Consider the following 17,702-nt stretch of genomic DNA (forward strand, 5'->3'; position numbering starts at 1 on the left):
CCAAGAACAGGCACCCCCACACTAGCCCGGCAACATGCAACAGAGGTCTTAGAACACCTAGGTTAGGTCACCCGTTTACCTGCCTGGCTCAACTCAGCCGGACTGAGTCCTAGCGACACACACCCCTCCTCCTCCACCGCCACCACCAGTCAATCCCTGGAAATTGCTTTTTGCATATCCACTCTTCATGGCACACAGCCCAAAGCAAACCAGAGCAAAAGGGGACATCACCCGCTGTCCCCTCACCTCTGGTGTGTGACACCACCAATCAGAGCTTTGACTCGTGCTGGCTAAGTCACCATGCGTGTGCGTGCTTCAGATCCCCTTCCTCACCGGAGGCCGGACACTGGGGAGAGTGCAGCCCAGACTGAACTGAACAAAGCTGAGACTTTGGGCCTCAGAGCCCACCTGGGCCAGACTGCACTTTAGGCTGAGGAAATGCACCCCAGATGTGTATGTGTGTGTGTATGTCTGTCTGTCTGTCTGTCTGTCTGTTTCCCTCTCTCTTCCTCTTTCAAGCAAAGCAGCCAGCTTTCCTAATGTCATTAGACTTTCCCAGCCAGCACCACATAGAAAGGGTGCCCTCCCTGTGACCCATTAGCCTGGTTGGTCTGGCCCATCTGCAATGCCATTAGCCAAAACCTGATTGTAGATTCCTATCAGCTCAGAGGAGCTCAGAGCGAGGCCTGCAGGGAAAGAGACTTCGGGGAAACCGGGGTCAACCAGGAGGCTCTGCTCACGGGGGAGAGGGAGAGGGGGGATCCCCCCTCCCAGCACACACACCCATGTCGGGGCAGGCTCGTCTCCTGCCCATGCCACAGCCATCTGACTCTGTGTCTGTCTCTAGAGTGGAAAGGGCTCCAGCAAAGCACGTCCCATGTGTGCTGCCTCCAGCCTGATCACCGTCCCAGGGATGTAGAAACCGAAGCACACGGAGCCGGGTCACCCGGCTCGTGCCGGAGGGGCTGCGGTTGTGGGCTGGGTCTGTGACCACAGGCCTCTCTGCCCCAGTGTGCTGGTCACCTCAAGCAGTGCGTGTGTTGTGCACGTGTGTGTGTGTGTGCATGCTGTGTGCATGCGTATGTTGTGTGTGCATATGTGTTGTGTACTGTGTGTTGTGTATGCATGTGTGTTGTGTGTGCATGTGTTATGTGTGTTGTGTGTGCACATGTGTGTTGTGTGTGCACATGTGTGTTGTGTGTGCATGTGTTGTGTGTGCATGTGTGTTATGTGTGTTGGGTGTGCATGTGTGTTGTGTGTACGTGTGTTGTGTGTGCATATGTTATGTGTGCTGTGTGTGTTGTGTGTGCATGTGTTGTGTGTTGGGTGTGCATGTGTGTGTTGTGTGTGTGCATACGTGTGTTGTGTGTGCATGTGTTATGTGTGTGTTATGTGTGTTGGGTGTGCATGTGTGTTGTGTGTGTACGTGTGTTGTGTGTGCATATGTTATGTGTGCTGTGTGTGCATGTGTGCTGTGTGTGTTGTGTGTGCATGTGTTGTGTGTTGGGTGTGCATGTGTGTGTGTTGTGTGTGCATACGTGTGTTGTGTGTGCATGTGTTATGTGTGTGTTATGTGTGTTGTGTGTGCATGTGTGTTGTGTGTGCGTGCTGTGAGTGTTGTGTGTGCGTGTGTTATGTGTGCATGTGTTATGTGTGTTGTGTGTGCATGTGTGTGTTGTGTGTGCATGTGTGTTGTGTGTGCGTGTGTTTTGTGTGTGCATGTGTGTTGTGTGTGTGTTGTGTGTGTGTGTGTTGTGCGTGCATGTGTGTTCACACTCATTGGGAGGCTTACAAGTTGAATACTGAACTTCCTCAGGGCCATTCTTTTTTTTTAAATTTTATTTAATTTTATTTTTTTTAAGAAAGGATTAATTAACAAAACCATAGGGTAGGAGGGGTACAACTCCACACAATTCCCACCACCCAATCTCCATATCCCACCCCCTCCCCTGATAGCTTTCCCATTCTCTATCCCTCTGGGAGCATGGACCCCGGGTCATTGTGGGTTGTAGAAGGTGGAAGGTCTGGCTTCTGTAATTGCTTCCCGCTGAACATGGGCATTGACTGGTCAGTCCATACTCCCAGTCTGCCTCTCTCTTTCCCTAGTAGAGTGTGTCTCTGGGGAAGCAGAGCTCCAGGACACATTGGTGGGGTCTTCAATCCAGGGAAGCCTGGCCAGCATACTGATGGCATCTGGAACCTGGTGACTGAAAAGAGAGTTAACATACGAAGCCAAACAAATTGTTGAGCAATCATGGACCCAAAGCTTGGAACAGTGGAGAGGAAGTGTTAGGGGGGTACTCACTGCAAACTCTAGTGTACTTCTGCTTTCAGGTATATATTTTGCAGTAGTTTACGGATACGTGTAAACATATGCTCTCTCTCACAGAAACTGGTGTATATCTAGGTTTTGGGACTTTGTTAGAAAGTGAACCACCTGAGATGGAATTAGAGTATACTATGAAAGGAAAGGTCTCACCCGAGTAATGAAGCTGAAGGGTTGTCATTCCACACGTGAAGTCTCTGGACACAGTCTGAAGTGAAGCATGTTGAGGTGGCAATCGTTGCGTTGGTTAGGTTGTGATCGGCGGATGCAATATTATTTGATATGGATTGGGAGAGGCATACGGGAAAGTGGGCCCTATCCAAGGGTTCCAGGACTGGGGGAAGTAGGGGCTCTATAGTGGAGATGTGAGGTTCCTGCTGTCTTAGGGTTCAAAAAGAGAATGTATAGTTAATGTTATCATCACATTATTTGGTAATTGGGTTAACTTTGGAAAGTCCTTTGGTTAGGGTTTGCTGTACAGTACCCAGTATCTTGTATATAGCTGTGCTATTGGATGCTTCCTCAGGGCCGTTCTTAAGGAAGGCCGAGTGGGTTAGAACAGGCACCCGAACCCCAACTCTGTGCTCCCACAAAGGGACAGGACAGCAGGCAGTGACCCCAAAAGACCACCGCCAGAGGTGCAGGGGCTCTGCCATGCCAGCTGATGCTAAGGAGCCCCGCGGCCCCCACCGTGGCCAAGGTCAGGCTGAGTAGTCCCCTTCCTGGGCCTTCTATGTCCGTGTGTGACTATTAATCGCACGGCCTGGCGTGGTGGCTGTGAAACACACCCGGACCCCTGAGAAGGTCGGCGTCTAATAGGATAACAGGTCGGGGCTCACAAGCCTCAGAGGTAGGGCCCGAGCCTTTCTCTGGCCTGATTTCTCTCATCCCCCAGCTTCACCGCTTGTGAAAAGACTCCTCTGCAGGTAGGGAACCGGGGGCTCGAACCAGGATCCTTACGCCGGTCCTTTGGCTTTGCGCCACCTGCGCTTAACCCGCTGCGCTACCGTCTGACCAACAATAAAAATATTTTTTAATTTAATGTTTAAGAAAGAGAGAGAGATGGACTTAAGAGGACAGGGAGGTGGCACACTTACGTGTGCAAGGACCCAGGTTCAAGCCCCCGGTCCCCACCTGCAGGGGGGAAGCTTCACAAGTGGTGAAGCAGTGTTACAGGTGTCTGTCTGTCTCTCCTTCCCCTTCTCAATTTCTCTTTCTCCTATTAAATATAGGAAAAATTAAATAAGACAAAAGATGTGTGTGTGTGTGTGAGAGAGAGAGAGAGAGAGAGAGAGAGTGAACTAGGGCATCACTCAGACCCATGCAACACCAAGGATTGAACTCCGGACCTCATGCCTGAGAGACCAAAGCCTCGTCCACTGGGCTACACCCCACACCTTCTTTCTTGGACAGGACAGAGACATCTCTGGAGATGGAGGGGGGACAAGCTCTTTCTCCCAAAGACCCCCTCCATCTCCAGAGATGTCTCTGCCCATCACAGAGCCTGACACACACACCATCCCTTGTGACGGCCAGTGAGTGTCTTTAGAAGTGAAGTCCAGGAAGGAGCCCCGCGGTGGTGCATCTAGTTGAGTGTTCACATTACAGTGTGCAAGGACCCAGGTTCAAACCCCCAGCTCCCTATCTGCAGGGCTAAAGGCAGGTGTCTCTCTGTCTCTCTATCCCCCCTCCCTCCCCTCTCAGTTTCTCTCTGTCCTGTCCAATAAAGAAGAAAATAAAAGAGGGGAGTGGGTGCGTGGCCACCAGGAACAGTGGATTCACCTTGCAGGCACCGAGCCCCAGAGTTAACCTAAGTGGCAAAAAAATAATAATAGTAATAATTAGGAATAGCGCAGCAGGTTAAGCACAAGGACCGGCATAAGGTTCCTGGTTCAAGCCCCCGGCTCCCCACCTGCAGGGGAGTCGCTTCCCAGGCGGTGAAGCAGGTCTGCAGGTGTCTGTCTGTCTCTCCCCCTCTCTGTCTCCCCCTCCTCTCTCCATTTCTCTCCGTCCTATCCAACGATGACGACAGCAATAACAATAAAACAACAAGGGCAACAAAAGGGGGAGAAAGCAAATTAAAAAAAAAAAAGAAAAGATTGATAAAAAAATAATCAGGTGGAGGTGCACCTAGGTGAGTGCACACATTACATTACAGTGTGTAAGGACCCAGGTTCAAGCCCCCAGTCCCCACCTGCTTCGTAAGTGGTGAAGCAGTGTTCAGGTTTATCTCTTTCTCCTTCTCTGGTTTCCTCCTTCCCTCTCAACTGCTGTTTGTCTCAATCCAAAATAAATAAAATATAATTTTAAAATAGTAAAAAAAAATAAAATAAAATAAAAGCTAGTTCATACAAAAAAAAAATTGTATAGCCCAGGGCCGACAAAATCACTCACTTGGACAGTGCATGGCCTTACAGCCTGCACTGGGTTTGAGCCCAGCCTTCCTCTCTCTCTCTCTCTTCCTCTCTCTCTCTCTCCTTCTCTCTCTCTCTCTCCTTCTCTCTCTCTCTTCCTCTCTCTCTTTCTCTCTCTCTCTTTCCCTCTCTCCTTCTCTCTCTTTCTCCCTCTCTCTTTCCCTCTCTCTCTCTCTCCCTTTCTCTTTCCCTCTCTTCTCTCTCTTTCTCTCTCTCTCCCTCTGTCTCTTTCTTTCTCTCTTTCTCTCTCCCTCTGTCTCTTTCTCTCTCTCTTTCTCTCTCTCTTTTTCTTTCTCTCTCCCTCTGTCTCTTTCTCTTTCTCTCTCTCTCTTTCTCTCTCCCTCTGTCTCTCCCTCTCTCCCTCTGTCTCTTTCTCTCTCTTTCTCTCTCTTTCTCTCTCCCTCTGTCTCTTTCTTTCTCTCTCTCTCTCTTTTTCTTTCTCTCTCCCTCTGTCTCTTCCTCTCTCTGTCTCTTCTCTCTCTTCCTCTCTCTCCCTCTATCTCTTCCTCTCTCTCTCCCTCTCTCTTTCTCTCTTCTCTCTCTCTTTCCCTCTCTCTTCTCTCTCTTTCCCTCTCTCTCTCTTTCTCTCTCTCTTCCTGTCTCTTTCTCCCTCTCCCTCTCTCTCTCTTTCTCTCTCTGTCTTTCTCTCTCCCTCTCTCTCTTCTCTCTCTCTTCCCCCCCCCCCTCTCTCTCTCTCTCCCCCTTTGCCTAAATAAGTAAGCAGCTGTGGTCTGCAGACAGGGGCATGCACCACCACGCGCCCAGCAGCCCAGATGGTAGAATCAGGCAGAGCCGCACCTAGTCAGAGGCCTCCATGGCCGACGCTGTGAAGAGGGAGACCCATCCTCCAGACCCAGTTCCCCGGAACCCCCAGAACGAGCGTTCTGTGTTCTGCAGCCTCTTCGCTCAGCGTCAGGGCGTAGCGCGCCAATCACACCCCTCGCCGTCTTTAATTGAGAGGGCCGGGATCCACCAGATGCAGCCCAAACCAGCAGAGACTTGGGTGAGGGCGCACCGGAGAAGACGCCAGATTGAGCGAGCCGAGACCCAGTCTCCAAGTCATTTATTTGCACCGGTGACGCCGAGCTGAAACTCCCGTGCCCGGGCCGTGATTGATGGCTTAATATCATATATAATTTTTGCCTAATGACGGGAAACCGTCTAAATACGTTACCCCCCACCCCATCGCACACGCGTCACCGTCTCTGATGTACATAACCGCATTCAATCATTAGGGGATCGTCCTTAGACCCATGTAATTTGTGCAGGAGAAATGACTGTCAGAGCCGTCTTGTGGGGGGGGTGGGGGGGAGCCCAGACGGTCGCCAGACCCGCCCATTGCTCCCCGCGAGAGTCAGGGGGAGGGGGCCGAGCGACCACCACACAGGCAGAGCCCGAATTCACTTTTCTGAGAATGTCGGGGGGGACCTCCTCCCTCTCTTCCCGGCACCCCCACACTCAAGCCGCTCAGCTCCCGTGCCCAGGCCCTGCGCAAGCACGTGGCCATTTGAAGACTTTGGAGTTTAGGACTTTTAATATTAAAATGCGTAATAAAATTTTATTATCCAATTACAAGAGGGCTTAGCCTCTTATTAAAGTTGCTAAATCAGGCCAGGATCAGCCCCGTAACGGCAGGATTTGGGGACGGGTGTGTGTGTGTGTGTGTGTGTGTGTGTGTGCGCGCTCCGAAGTCAACTTGGAAGGGGAGGGTTTTTCATGCTGGTGGTGGTTGTTGATGGAGAGGGTGGGGGACCCACCAGGAATAAGGAGGGTGAAAGGCACATTTGGAACCATGGGGGGAGACGGGGCTCTGGAGGGGGAGTGGAGGTGCCGGGGCGCCTGGCCCGTGCCCTCGGGCGAGGCAGCTGGCAACACGCTGCCTTTGTCTCCCTGCTCCCAGCTTCTGTAGCCTCTGGGCGGCCACCAGGAACAATCACTCCCACCGGGTCAGCTGCTGGTCAGAGGCACAGCAAGCCAAGACAGTGGTCGTGTTCCAGCGAGCCCCGTGACTTCTGTGCAGCTGGCACCCGCGACTGGTGCACAGCGTGAAGGTGAAAGGTCAAAGAGGCGGCTGTGTCACCGCCCCTCACCCCCCACCCCCCCCCACCCCCCCCCCCCCGCGGATGGCTGAAAGGGACTTGTAGATTAATCTGCTTTATTAACTCCCGCATGTTAGATAACTATTGCGGTGAATGACAGTACATCTTTCTGAGTGAGTCGCATCTCTTTCTCTTTCAGATTAGCTCCTGAGTAATGAATATTAAATAGAAAGCATTTCAGGGGTAATTAAATGAAAACAGAATGATGTCATTTCACAATTATATTTGTATGATTGTAGAATAGGGGGGACTGGAATGTTTGCCAGGGAGCTCAAAAGAGAGAGAGAGAGAGAGGCAGGCCAGCTCCTCATAAAGAACCAAAAAACAAACAAGCCCCCTCAGCCTCCCCCCATCCGGTGTCCCAGGCCCCTTTGTCTTTGAAAAGGCGTGGACGGAGTGTGTGTCTGTGGAGAGTCAGGGGCCGCCGGTGGCTTGGTGGGGTGTTGGGGGGTGGGGCTAGTGACCGAAGCCTGTCACCACTCTTCAGTCAGCTCAGGGTTAGCACTGACAGCCTTGCTTTTGGCCCATGGTAGACGTTAGCAGAACAACCTCCTGACACAGGCTCCGAGCTCCCAGGTTCAATCCCCAGGACCAACATCAGCCAGAGCTGTATCTCTGTATCACTCTCATTAAAATAAAATTGTTTTGGGGGCCGGGTGGTGGCGTTGAGTGCACATGTTACAGTGCACAAGGACCCAGGTTCAAGCCCCCGGTCCCCACCTGCAGGGGGAAAGCTTTGCAAGTGGTGAAGCAGGGTTGCAGGTGTCTCTCTCTGTCTGTCTCCCTCTCTATCACCCCCCCTTCTTGATTTCTGGCTGTCTCTATCCAATAAATAAAGATAATTCTTTAAAAAAAGAAGGGCTGGGTGGTGGCACACCTGGTTGAGCGCACATGTTACAACATGCAAGGACCCAGGTTCGAGCCCCTGGTCCCCACCTGCAGGGGGAAGCTTCACAAGTGGTGAAGCAAGGCTGCAGGTGTCTCTCTGTCTCCCTCTCTACCACCCCATTCCCTCTAGATTTCTACCTGTCTCTATCCAATAAATAATAAATAAAGATAATTTTAAAAATAAACAAAATAAAATAAAATAGTTTTTTTAAAAAAGAAGAAGAAGAAGAAGAAGCTGGCCCTTCCCCTCCCCCTCCCTCCACAAGTCACAGCCAGGCCTGTTGGGGAGGCCAGGCTTTAAGCCAAGAGAGACTCCCCACTGTGAGCAAGGGGCCCCTCGCCACCATCTCCCTGAGGCAGCCCCAAACCAGCACAGGGCTCCCCAGCTTCTGCTTTTGTGGCAAAGCAGGTCTGACTGCCCCCCCCCACACACACACACACACGCACACGCCCGCACACGCACACGCATGCCCCACCCCCAGAGGCTGGGCAAGACCTGGAAAGGAAATCCTAGACTTCTCCAGCAAGAGGACCCCAGTCTCCTTCCTGCACAGCAGTGATGGTGAAAGGGGAGCCTCAGACCCCAAGAGTCACAGGGATGAGTGAGTGTGGCGACGGGGTGGATGGGTGACCACAGGCTGGGCTCTGGGCTGAGTGTGTAAGGCAGGCCCAGAGCGTGTGTGTGTGTGTGTGTGTGTGTGTGTGTGTGTGTGTGTGTGTGTGTGGTGTATGTATATATGTGTGTGTGGTGTATGTGTGTGTGTGTGAGTGTGTGTGTATGTGTGTGAGTGTGTGTGTGAGTGTGTGTGAATGTGTGTGAGTGTGGTGTGTGTGAGTGTGTGGTGTGTGTGTGTATGGTGTATGTATGTGTGTGTGGTGTGTGTGTGGTGTATGTGTGTGTGTGTGAGTGTGGGGTGTGTGTGAGTGTGTGTGTGGTGTATGTGTGTGAGTGTGCGTGTGAGTATGTGTGTGTGTGTGAGTGTGTGTGAGTGTATGTGTGTGTGTGTGTTTGGTGTATGTATGTATGTGTGTGTGGTGTGTGTGTGTGTGAGTGTGTGTGTGAGTGTGTGTGTGTATGTGTGTGAGTGTGTGTGTGAGTGTGTGTGAATGTGTGTGAGTGTGGTGTGTGTGAGTGTGTGGTGTGTGTATGTATGGTGTATGTATGTGTGTGTGTGGTGTGTGTGTGTGTGTGGTGTGTGTGTGTGAGTGTGGGGTGTGTGTGAGTGTGTGTGTGTGGTGTATGTATGTATGTGTGTGTGTGGTGTATGTGTGTGAGTGAGTGTGTGTGTGTGGTGTATGTATGTATGTGTGTGTGTGGTGTGTATGTGTGAGTGTGTGTGTGTATGTGTGTGTGTGTGTGAATGTGTGTGAGTGTGGTGTGTGTGAGTGTGTGGTGTGTGTGTATGTGTGTGGTGTATGTATGTGTGTGTGTGGTGTGTGAGTGTGTGTGTGTGGTATATGTGTGTGTGAGTGTGTGTGTGTGGTATATGTGTGTGTGTGTGAGTGTGTGTGTGAGTGTGGTGTGTGTGTGTGTGTGTGTGTGTGTGGTATATGTATGTGTGTGTGTGGTGGTGTATGTGTGTGAGTGTGTGTGTGTGTGGTGTGTGTGTGTGTGTGTGTGCACACGCGTGAGTGTCAGTACACTGTGAGGCAGTTAGTTCCGTCTCCATTTTTGGTCGCCATTGAGTCGCGTCATTCCCACCTGTAAGGGGCCTGTCTGTCCTCCCCTGAGTGACCCAGAACCGGGGCTGCAGGGACAGAAGCCGCCCCCCACCTTCCCTGACCACACCCTCAGGCGCTGACCCCGCCAGCCAGGGCGGCTGCGGATGGGGTGTCCAGCCAGGGGTAGACTCGAGGCTCCGGGCCCAGCACATGGCGACTCCCAGGTCACTGCCCCATGAGGATTCGGCTCTGAGAAGGCCGGTCACCCGCTGCCATGAGCTATCGATAGTAACAGAGCCCAGGACGCTCTGTGCTGCCCAGTGCCACTCTGACCAGGCCTGGGGGCGAGGCGGGGAAGATGGGAAAGGGGACACACGGGGTCCACCTCTTGACAGACGCCTCCTGGAGCCACAGACGCCCCTCTTTAAGAGCAGACTGGATGCTCAGGGTGGCTGCCCTGGGCCTGGAAACCAGGACTGAAATGGTACCGTCTCCGTGCCCTGCTCAGAGCCCTTTGTCACAGGAATTCTCCCGGACTGGGGGGTTTAGGTGGGGGCGGAGGGACATCTCCAGAGTGTGGCACAAGGGCGTGGAGGCCTCCCGCCCCGCCGTGACCAGCACGTCCATGAGCCAGCTCGAGCTCCGTCTCCACATTCTCACAGGGCAGTGACCTGGGAGTCCCCAAGCGCTGGGCCAGGAGCCGAGCGTCCACCCCGGGCTGGGCATCTGTTCACTCTGAACACTCCAACTTGCAGCACCCCTGGCCGGCCGGGGATGACACTGAGGGTGTGGTTGGGGAAGGTGGGGGGGGGGGCTGGTGTCCCCTGCAGCCCCGGTCCCTGGCCATTTGCGGGAGGACAGTCAGGTCCCCGAGGGAGCAGGAAGGCAAAGCTTCGGCAGGGCTATACATGAACGCCCACACTTAATGCAGCGGCACTGCTGGAAAGACAGAGGATTCTGTTCACCCAGGGAACTGCAGAGGTACTTAGAGCTAAGTGCATCTAGCGCCAACTACCCACACCCCTGCAGGAGGCAAGAAGGAGGCAACTTGATGGCAAGCGGGGAGAGCCCGGTAACAGGGATTAGCCTTAAGTCCCATCCTGAGGGTCTCCGTCTGTGTGTGGAGGCAGGGCCCCACGTGTGAGCTCTTCCCCCAGTGGTGTGACACTCCTGGATGGTGGTGGCACTTGAACCCAGACCCACAGGCTCACGTGACAAGACACCCACCCACCACACACACACACACACACACACACACACACACACACACACACACTGGGAGCTGTGTCTCCAGCCCAGGAGACACTGCATTCTTGCTGACACAGGGCCTGGAACATAGTAGGGTGCTAGCCCTGAGGAGTTCCCTGGCACACAGTAGGCGCTCAGTCAATGGGTAGCTGCACCCAGCACATGGTAACCCATCAGTTTGACAGCAACCTCGTCGAACGAACATGCAACTCACAGGGCTAGATAATAAATGCGGGGCCGGGCGGTGATGCACTGGGTTGAGTGCACAAGGACCCAGATTCAAGCCCCTGGTCCCCACCTGCAGGGGGAAATTTTCATGAGTGGTGTATCAAGGCTGCAGGTGTCTCTCTGTCTCTCCCTTTCTATCTCTCCCTGCCTTTATGGCTGTCTCTATCCAGTAAATAAAGATAATTTTTAAAGTTTTTTTTTTTAAAAAAAAAAAGACGATATATGGGGTGTTTGTTGTTGTTGGGCGTGGGAATACGATGGGGAAGAAAACTGTGGACGGGGGGGGGGGGGTGCCCTGGCCCCTGGGGAGGGGCCCGGAGCTACAGATGGAGTCTGCAGGAAGGAGAGGTCCCACCCTAAGGAGGGCCCCTCCCAGCCTGGGCCCTCGTTCTCGGAGCCCCCCATGCCCACTCCAGAGTGGCTGCAGGAAACTGACAGAGAGCTGGCAGAGAGTGACTCGGTGATTCAGCGGAATGGAAGGGCGGGCTGACGGGCTATGTCTGGGCTGCCTGAGTGACAGCTAAGTGGGCGTGTGATGAGTCTATAAATACCTGGAGGACGTGAATGCCAAGGAGGGAAGGGCACTGCTTAGCAGGGCACAGTGGAATACTGGCATAATGGGATGAGATTAAGAAAGGGACAGAGAAGGTTGAGAGTCAATAAAAAATAAATAAATAAAGCTTCCCGGAAAAAGAAGCCCAGGAGCGGGGTCCTTCCTTCACCACCCTCCGTCTGTGGCCACCCCCTTCCCACCACAGGAAGACAGGTGCACCTCCCGGTGGGGTAGCTGGGCCTCACCAAGGCCTGGACTGTTCAGAGAGTGGTTCTCCCAGTGGCTATCCTCCCCAGGTGGCAGTGGAGTGACCTCTTGCCCGCACTCGGGACCCTGAGCCCACCCCCAGTCCCTTCCCACCAGTCAGGCTTCACCTAGGAACTGTGTGTCTGCCTGTCCCAACCAGCAGCCTGTGGGGGCTGTAAATACCCAGAGAAGGAAAGGAACAGGGGTCTAGTTCCCCACACACATACACACTCATAGCGACAGGCTCGCTGGGTGACCATCGGGGCTCAGGAGCCTCCAAACCTTGGCCCCGGCTGCCCCACCTCTTGGCCGGCCGCCTCGGCCATTTCACCAGCTATAAATAAGCGTGGCCCAGCCTGCAATGCTGTCCTCTGTGGTCTGAGCAGGAACACCCGGCTGGTCTTTAATGGAACCAGCCACTCAGAGCCCCAGCCTTCTCCACAGAAAGCACCTTCCAGTCCCCACCCGCCAGCGGGCTCAGGGTTCAAGGTCGCTCGACCACTGAACACCTAGTATAAGCACCTGCTGGCAGCCCTGGGCACACTGGGCAGGTGACCCCTGACTCATTGTTGGGTCAGTGGTCCGCCAGACAGCAGCCCCCCTGCCCCCTCAGCCTGCCCTCCACCCCACCCCACCTCTGCAGCTCAGCGCTTTGGGCTCTCTTTCTCAACTGAGTGTTGAAGGGGAGCGAATGGCTAACAGGGACCTTTCTCCAGTTCCCTCCCGTGGGGTCTACATGGAGGAGTCAGAGAGAGAGACTGTTGTGTTTCAGGAGGAAGATGAGCATTGATTGGGAGGAAGTTAAAAAGTTAAGACAGGGGAGTCGGGTGGTAGCGCAGCAGGTTAAGCGCAGGTGGCACAAAGCGCAAAGACCGGAGGAAGGATCCCGGTTTGAGCCCCCTGGCTCCCCGCCTGCGGGGAGTCGCTTCACAGGCGGTGAAGCAGGTCTGCAGGTGTCTGTCTTTCTCTCCCCCTCTGTCTTCCCCTCCCCTCTCCATTTCTCTCTGTTCTATCCAACAATAATGACATCAACAATAACTACAACAATAAAAAAAAAACCAGCAAGGGCAACAAAAGGGAATAAATAAATATTATTTTTAAAAGTTAAGACAAGAGGAGGAGAAAATACAAGCCAGAAAGGCAGAGAGAGAATGAGAGAGAGAAAGAATGCAAAGCCCGGAGCTTCCTGATCTTCCCATCTTTCTAGTCCTTTCTGGGGAAGGCAAGGCCCTCAGGGGATGTGTTTCAGCCTTCATAGTCTCCAGGCTCACATCTGCCTCCATCTGCATGTTGTGACCTTTGCAGTCAAGGATAGAGGGAGCTGGGGCAGGACATACTTCTCACCCTGCCTCTGGGCCTTCTCCTGGCTTCCTGCAGGGTGCAGGGTGCAGGGAGCAGGGTGCAGGGGAGGGTGCTGCTCTCGCTAAGGTGCCCTCCAACAGAAGGAAGATAGGGTGTGTAGTCATGGTGTCTCTCCATGTCTGTTTAGGGGGCCCTAGACATTCCCTGCTAACCCCCCCCACCTCCTGTGCCCCTCACCACCACCCCTACTGGTCTCCAGGCCCCCAGAAGCCCCAGGTCAGAGTCCCAGACCTCTCCAGGGAGGAGATATCACCAAGGCCACATGACAGGTTTCCAAAAGCGGGCTCTGTGATTGGGCCTTCCTCAATCGCTATCGAACAGGCCATGGCCGGTGCGCCGCTATGCTCCATCGCTGGGGAGCCAGAGACGACCCGAACTGCCCCTGCGGCTCCAGACAGACTATGACCCACATAGTCAACGACTGCCACCTCACCAGATTCAAAGGAGGTCTCGAAACTTTACATCAGGCTCAACCTGATGCTGTTGACTGGCTACGGAAGAAGGGCAAACGCTAGAAGAAGTGCAGTGACCTAAAAGCAGTGTGCCCCTCCAGCCAAAAAAGTAGAGGGGGGTGTCTCTGGAGGAGGAGCTGCCCCTTCTCCCTTCAGCTGCCCCCCCACATACACACATGTGCACAGTCCCGCTCCCCCCCAGGAGATGGAGCAACCAGGGCACCTGCCAAGTGGTGCCAGGTCTCCTGTCACCCTGGAAGCTCTTCCAGCCTCGGTGAGAGGGAAGCCTTTGCCACCACCGCAGCCTCCCGGCACCAGGCCCTCGGTGTCACTACAAGGCCACCAACCGTTTTCTGAGACCCAAAGCTTCTTGAAATACTTTTTTTTTTGCCTCCAGGCTTATTGCCGGGACTCGGTGCCTGCATCCACTGCTCCTGGAGGCCATTTTTTCTCTTTTTTACCCTGGTTGTTTTACCATTGTTGTGGTTATTATTATTGTTATTGATGTCGTCGTTGTTGGATAGGACAGAGAGAAATGGAAAGAGGAGGGGAAGACAGAGGGGGAGAGAAAGATAGACACCTGCAGACCTGCTTCACTACTCCCCTGAAGTGACTCCCCTGCAGGTGGGGAGCCCGGGGCTTGAACTGGAATCCTTCCACCGGTCCCCACACTTTGTACCATGTGCGCTTAACCCACTGCACTACCGCCCGACCCCCTTGAAATACTATTTATCCCTTGTGCCGAGTTTCCACCAGCTAATTAAGACACATGGGCAGGGCGGGATGGGACGCACGCCGTGGAGTGAAATTCCGCCCCCCCTTCCCTGACACCACTCTGCCGCCACAGAGATGAATCACTGGCTGTAATTGATCCCCTCACCCGTGGAAAAGAAAACAGCTTTCCACAGGACGCACGGGACGGCATGCAGAATAGAAGCGGCCTCTCGATTAATTAATCCCGAAGCTCTCTCCCAGCCGGCTCTCCTTTCCAGCAAGTGGGGGCTGGCAGGTCAGCCTTTGCCCAATCGGCTGTGATTTAAACAGGTGTGTTGAGAAGCAGAGGCGAATGAGCCTGTGTCACGGAGAACGTGGGAAGAGCAGCGCCGGGCTGTGGGTTTCCAGAGCTTTTTACAGAAACAGGAGGGGTTTCTGGAGGGCTGAGGTGTATGGAAGGGGTGGGTGTAGGGGGGGCTCTCACCTGGGGTAAAAGCAGGGAAATGGCAGGGGTGGGGCAGGGTATGGGAGGTGCTGTTAGCTTATAAACACAGTGTTTGTCTGACCCAGTCCACCTGCGCTCACCAGCCCTGTAATACCTTCACTCCTCCCCACCCCCTTGTATTTAATAAGAGAAAGAGACAGACAGACAGACAGGCAGAGCTGAGTGTCATTTAGCTCTGGCTTAAGGTAGCGCTGAGACCTCAGGGCCTCGGGCACGAGAGTCTTTTTGCAGAAGTCTAATGCTGCCTCCTTAGCTATCCCTTTACTCCTAAGAGCCTTTCTTTCTCTCCCCCCACCTCTCTCTCTCTCTCTCTCTCTCTCTCTCTCTCTCTTTCCTGCCAAGCTAGCGTTGTGTAAAGGCCAAATGGGCAGAACTCCCAGAGGCCTTTCTGAAGGAGCATGGATCACCTCTAGCTGATAGCAGTCTTATTTCTTCAAAAAAAAAAAAAAAAGAAAGAAAGAAAGAAGAAATAAATAAGAAACTCACCACATCTTGCTTTTCTTTTTTCTCCTCCTTTCATTTCAAGCACTAAGCATTTGCTTCTCCTCCGTCCACAAGGCCTCAGAGATGCTGCAGTTTCAGACGCTCAGAGACAGTGGGGGCACAGGCAGGGCTGTTGGCTTCCCAGCATCCCCCCTGAGGCCCCATCTGCAGACCAAGGCCCCGCCATTGACCCCTGACCCTCAAAGATGACGCAAGTTTCAATATGGGCCTTGCGCTTGAGGCCTCGGAACAGAGCTCAGTGGTGATGATGTCAAGTCCCCGTGCTCCCCTGACCCGAAGATCTGGAAACTGCTGGAAGCTTCTGTTCCTCCCAGCAGGATCACCGAGTCCCACTGGCCCTGGCTCCCAGCAGCCATTTTTTTTTCTATTTTTTTTTTCTCCCCTTGATAGGACAGAGAGAAATTGAATGGGGAGGGGGAGATAAAGAGAGAGACAGACACCTGCAAACCTGCTTTACCGCTCGCTCGTGAAGCGTCCCCTCCTGCAAGTGGGAGGTCGGGGGGCTCGAACCCGGGTCTCTGTGCGTGGCCCCGTACGCCCTCAAGCAGGTGCAGCTCTGCTCAGCCTCCTCCTGTCGTCTGTTTCCTTCCCCGTAGAGACAGAGGGTTGAAGTGCTACCACAGCATGCTGCTACCATGTCCAGAAACACAGCTTGTTGGGGCCAGGTGGTGGCGCACCAGGTTAAGAACACACAGTACATAGTGCACTGGGTTAAGCGGGTTAAGCGCACGTGGCGCAAAGCGCAAGGACTGACGCAAGGATCCGGGTTCGAACCCCCGGGCTCCCCACCTGCAGGGGAGTCGCTTCACAGGCGGTGAAGCAGGTCTGCAGGTGTCTGTCTATCTCTCCCCCTCTCTGTCTTCCCCTCCTCTCTCCATTTCTCTCTGTCCTATCCAACAACAACAATAATAACTACAACAATAAAACAACAAGGGCAACAAAAGGGAATAAATAAATAAAATAAATATTTTTTAAAAAGAAAAGAAAAGAGCACATAGTACGAAGCACAAGGACCCTCGCAAGGATCTGGGTTCGATCCCCCACTTTCCACCTGTGGGGGGGGGGTCGCTTCACAAGCAGTGAAGCCAGTCTGCAGGTGTCTCTCTTTCTCACTCCCTCTCTGTCCCCCTCTCCTCTCTCAGTTTCTCTCTGTCCTAATTCAATAAAATGGGAAAAAGTGGCCTCCAGGAGCAGTGGATTTGTAGTTCGGGCACTGAGCCCCAGTGATAACCCTGGAGGCAAAAACAAAACACACAAGGAAGCTTTGTGGCTTGTCCACTGCTGGCCACTTCCTCTGCTTCTTGTCTTGCTACAGTGTGCGGACACTCCTGGCTGGGTTTGGGGGGGGGGGGGTGGTCATTACTGCTGGGGGCAGGTCTCCCCTCCTGTCCCCCTTCGAAAGGCCAGGTCATATGTCTGTCCTGTCGCTCAAAACATCACCAGCTGGGCCAGAAGTTCAGGGAGTTAAAGACACCCCCCCATCCTGCAGACACAGCCTCCTGGGCACAGGCCACGTCTCTCCAGCTTTGCCGCGTCTATTTTGAACCAGAACCCCCCACACACACACACCCCTGCTCCCAGGTTTCACCTCCGGCCACCAGGCAGCCAGAGCGCAGCATAAGCGGACATGGGGGAGCCTGGGCTCCCCAAACTATCTTAGGCCTCCACAGCTGCCTCCACCTCCAATGGGAGCCGGGCTCAAACCACCATGGGTTCTGCCTGGTGCCACGGGGGGTTGGGGGGGAGTTGTGTCGCTCAGCCTTCTGGTAGACCTTGGCGGGGAAGGTTTTTCAGTGCTTTACCCCGTGGGTGGCAAGAGTGTCGGCAATGAGAAGTGGCCAGTGTGCAGGGGGTCCACCGGCCGGGAAGCTTACTTCACTTTCCTGAAGCTGCCGTGTGTGTGTGTGTGTGTGTGTGTGTGTGTGTGTGTGTGTGTGTGTGTGTGTGTGTGTGTTGCCATCGGCTCAGAAGAGCCTGTCTGTTGTGTCTGCTGCAATTCCTGGAAATGTGTCCCCAGACTGGCCTCTGGGGGGTGGGGAGGAAGGGCAGAGAAGCATACCCCAGGTTCTGGGTTCAGTCCCCCGCCTTCCAGAAGCAGTGAGGAGCAGACACACCCTCCTCCACCCACACTGCCAGCCTCGCCTGAGCTGCCCCCCACCCCCTAACCCAGCCTGTGACCTACCCTGGTGCCACCTGACATCGGGGCTGGTCCTGCGACAATGGAGAGGGTCACAAGGTCACTCGGGAGCCAGGGTCCTTGGTCCGAGGAGTGGGGACAATGTGTGCGGAGCCCCATAGGCTCCCCGGAGTGACCCCTGTCATTCCTCTGGCTTACTCCGGGCTGGGTGGCATGTCTGGCCCCGAAAGACTGGGACCTGGGGCCTTCGTGACCTATAGAAGCCCTGACCTTCCTGGATCTAGAATCATCGCTTCCTTTCAGCTCTTGGAGCTGGAGGTCTGGAGGCTGTGCCTAACCGCCCCCACCTCTCAGTTCCTGAGAA

The 17,702-nt window shown here is 54.0% G+C and overlaps 2 protein-coding genes across 9 annotated transcripts in view; one reads left to right on the forward strand and one right to left on the reverse strand.

The window, feature by feature from the left end:
* Nucleotides 1–17,702, forward strand: part of RANBP17 (RAN binding protein 17) — a 291,165-nt gene that overhangs the window by 265,909 nt on the left and 7,554 nt on the right. The window contains exon 27 of one of the 8 annotated variants that reach the window (XM_060197148.1): nt 6,641–7,224. The exons of the other annotated variants lie outside the window; for them this stretch is intronic. Coding sequence (XP_060053131.1) covers nt 6,641–6,649 — 9 coding nt within the window. The 3' untranslated portion in view covers nt 6,650–7,224. Of the gene's footprint in view, nt 1–6,640; nt 7,225–17,702 lie in introns of those variants that run through there. 8 annotated transcript variants of the gene reach the window in all.
* Nucleotides 1–17,702, reverse strand: part of STK10 (serine/threonine kinase 10) — a 538,544-nt gene that overhangs the window by 58,260 nt on the left and 462,582 nt on the right. The window lies entirely within an intron of this gene.

The sequence above is a fragment of the Erinaceus europaeus genome, chromosome 9 (assembly GCF_950295315.1).
Source record: "Erinaceus europaeus chromosome 9, mEriEur2.1, whole genome shotgun sequence".
NCBI lineage: Eukaryota > Metazoa > Chordata > Mammalia > Eulipotyphla > Erinaceidae > Erinaceus > Erinaceus europaeus.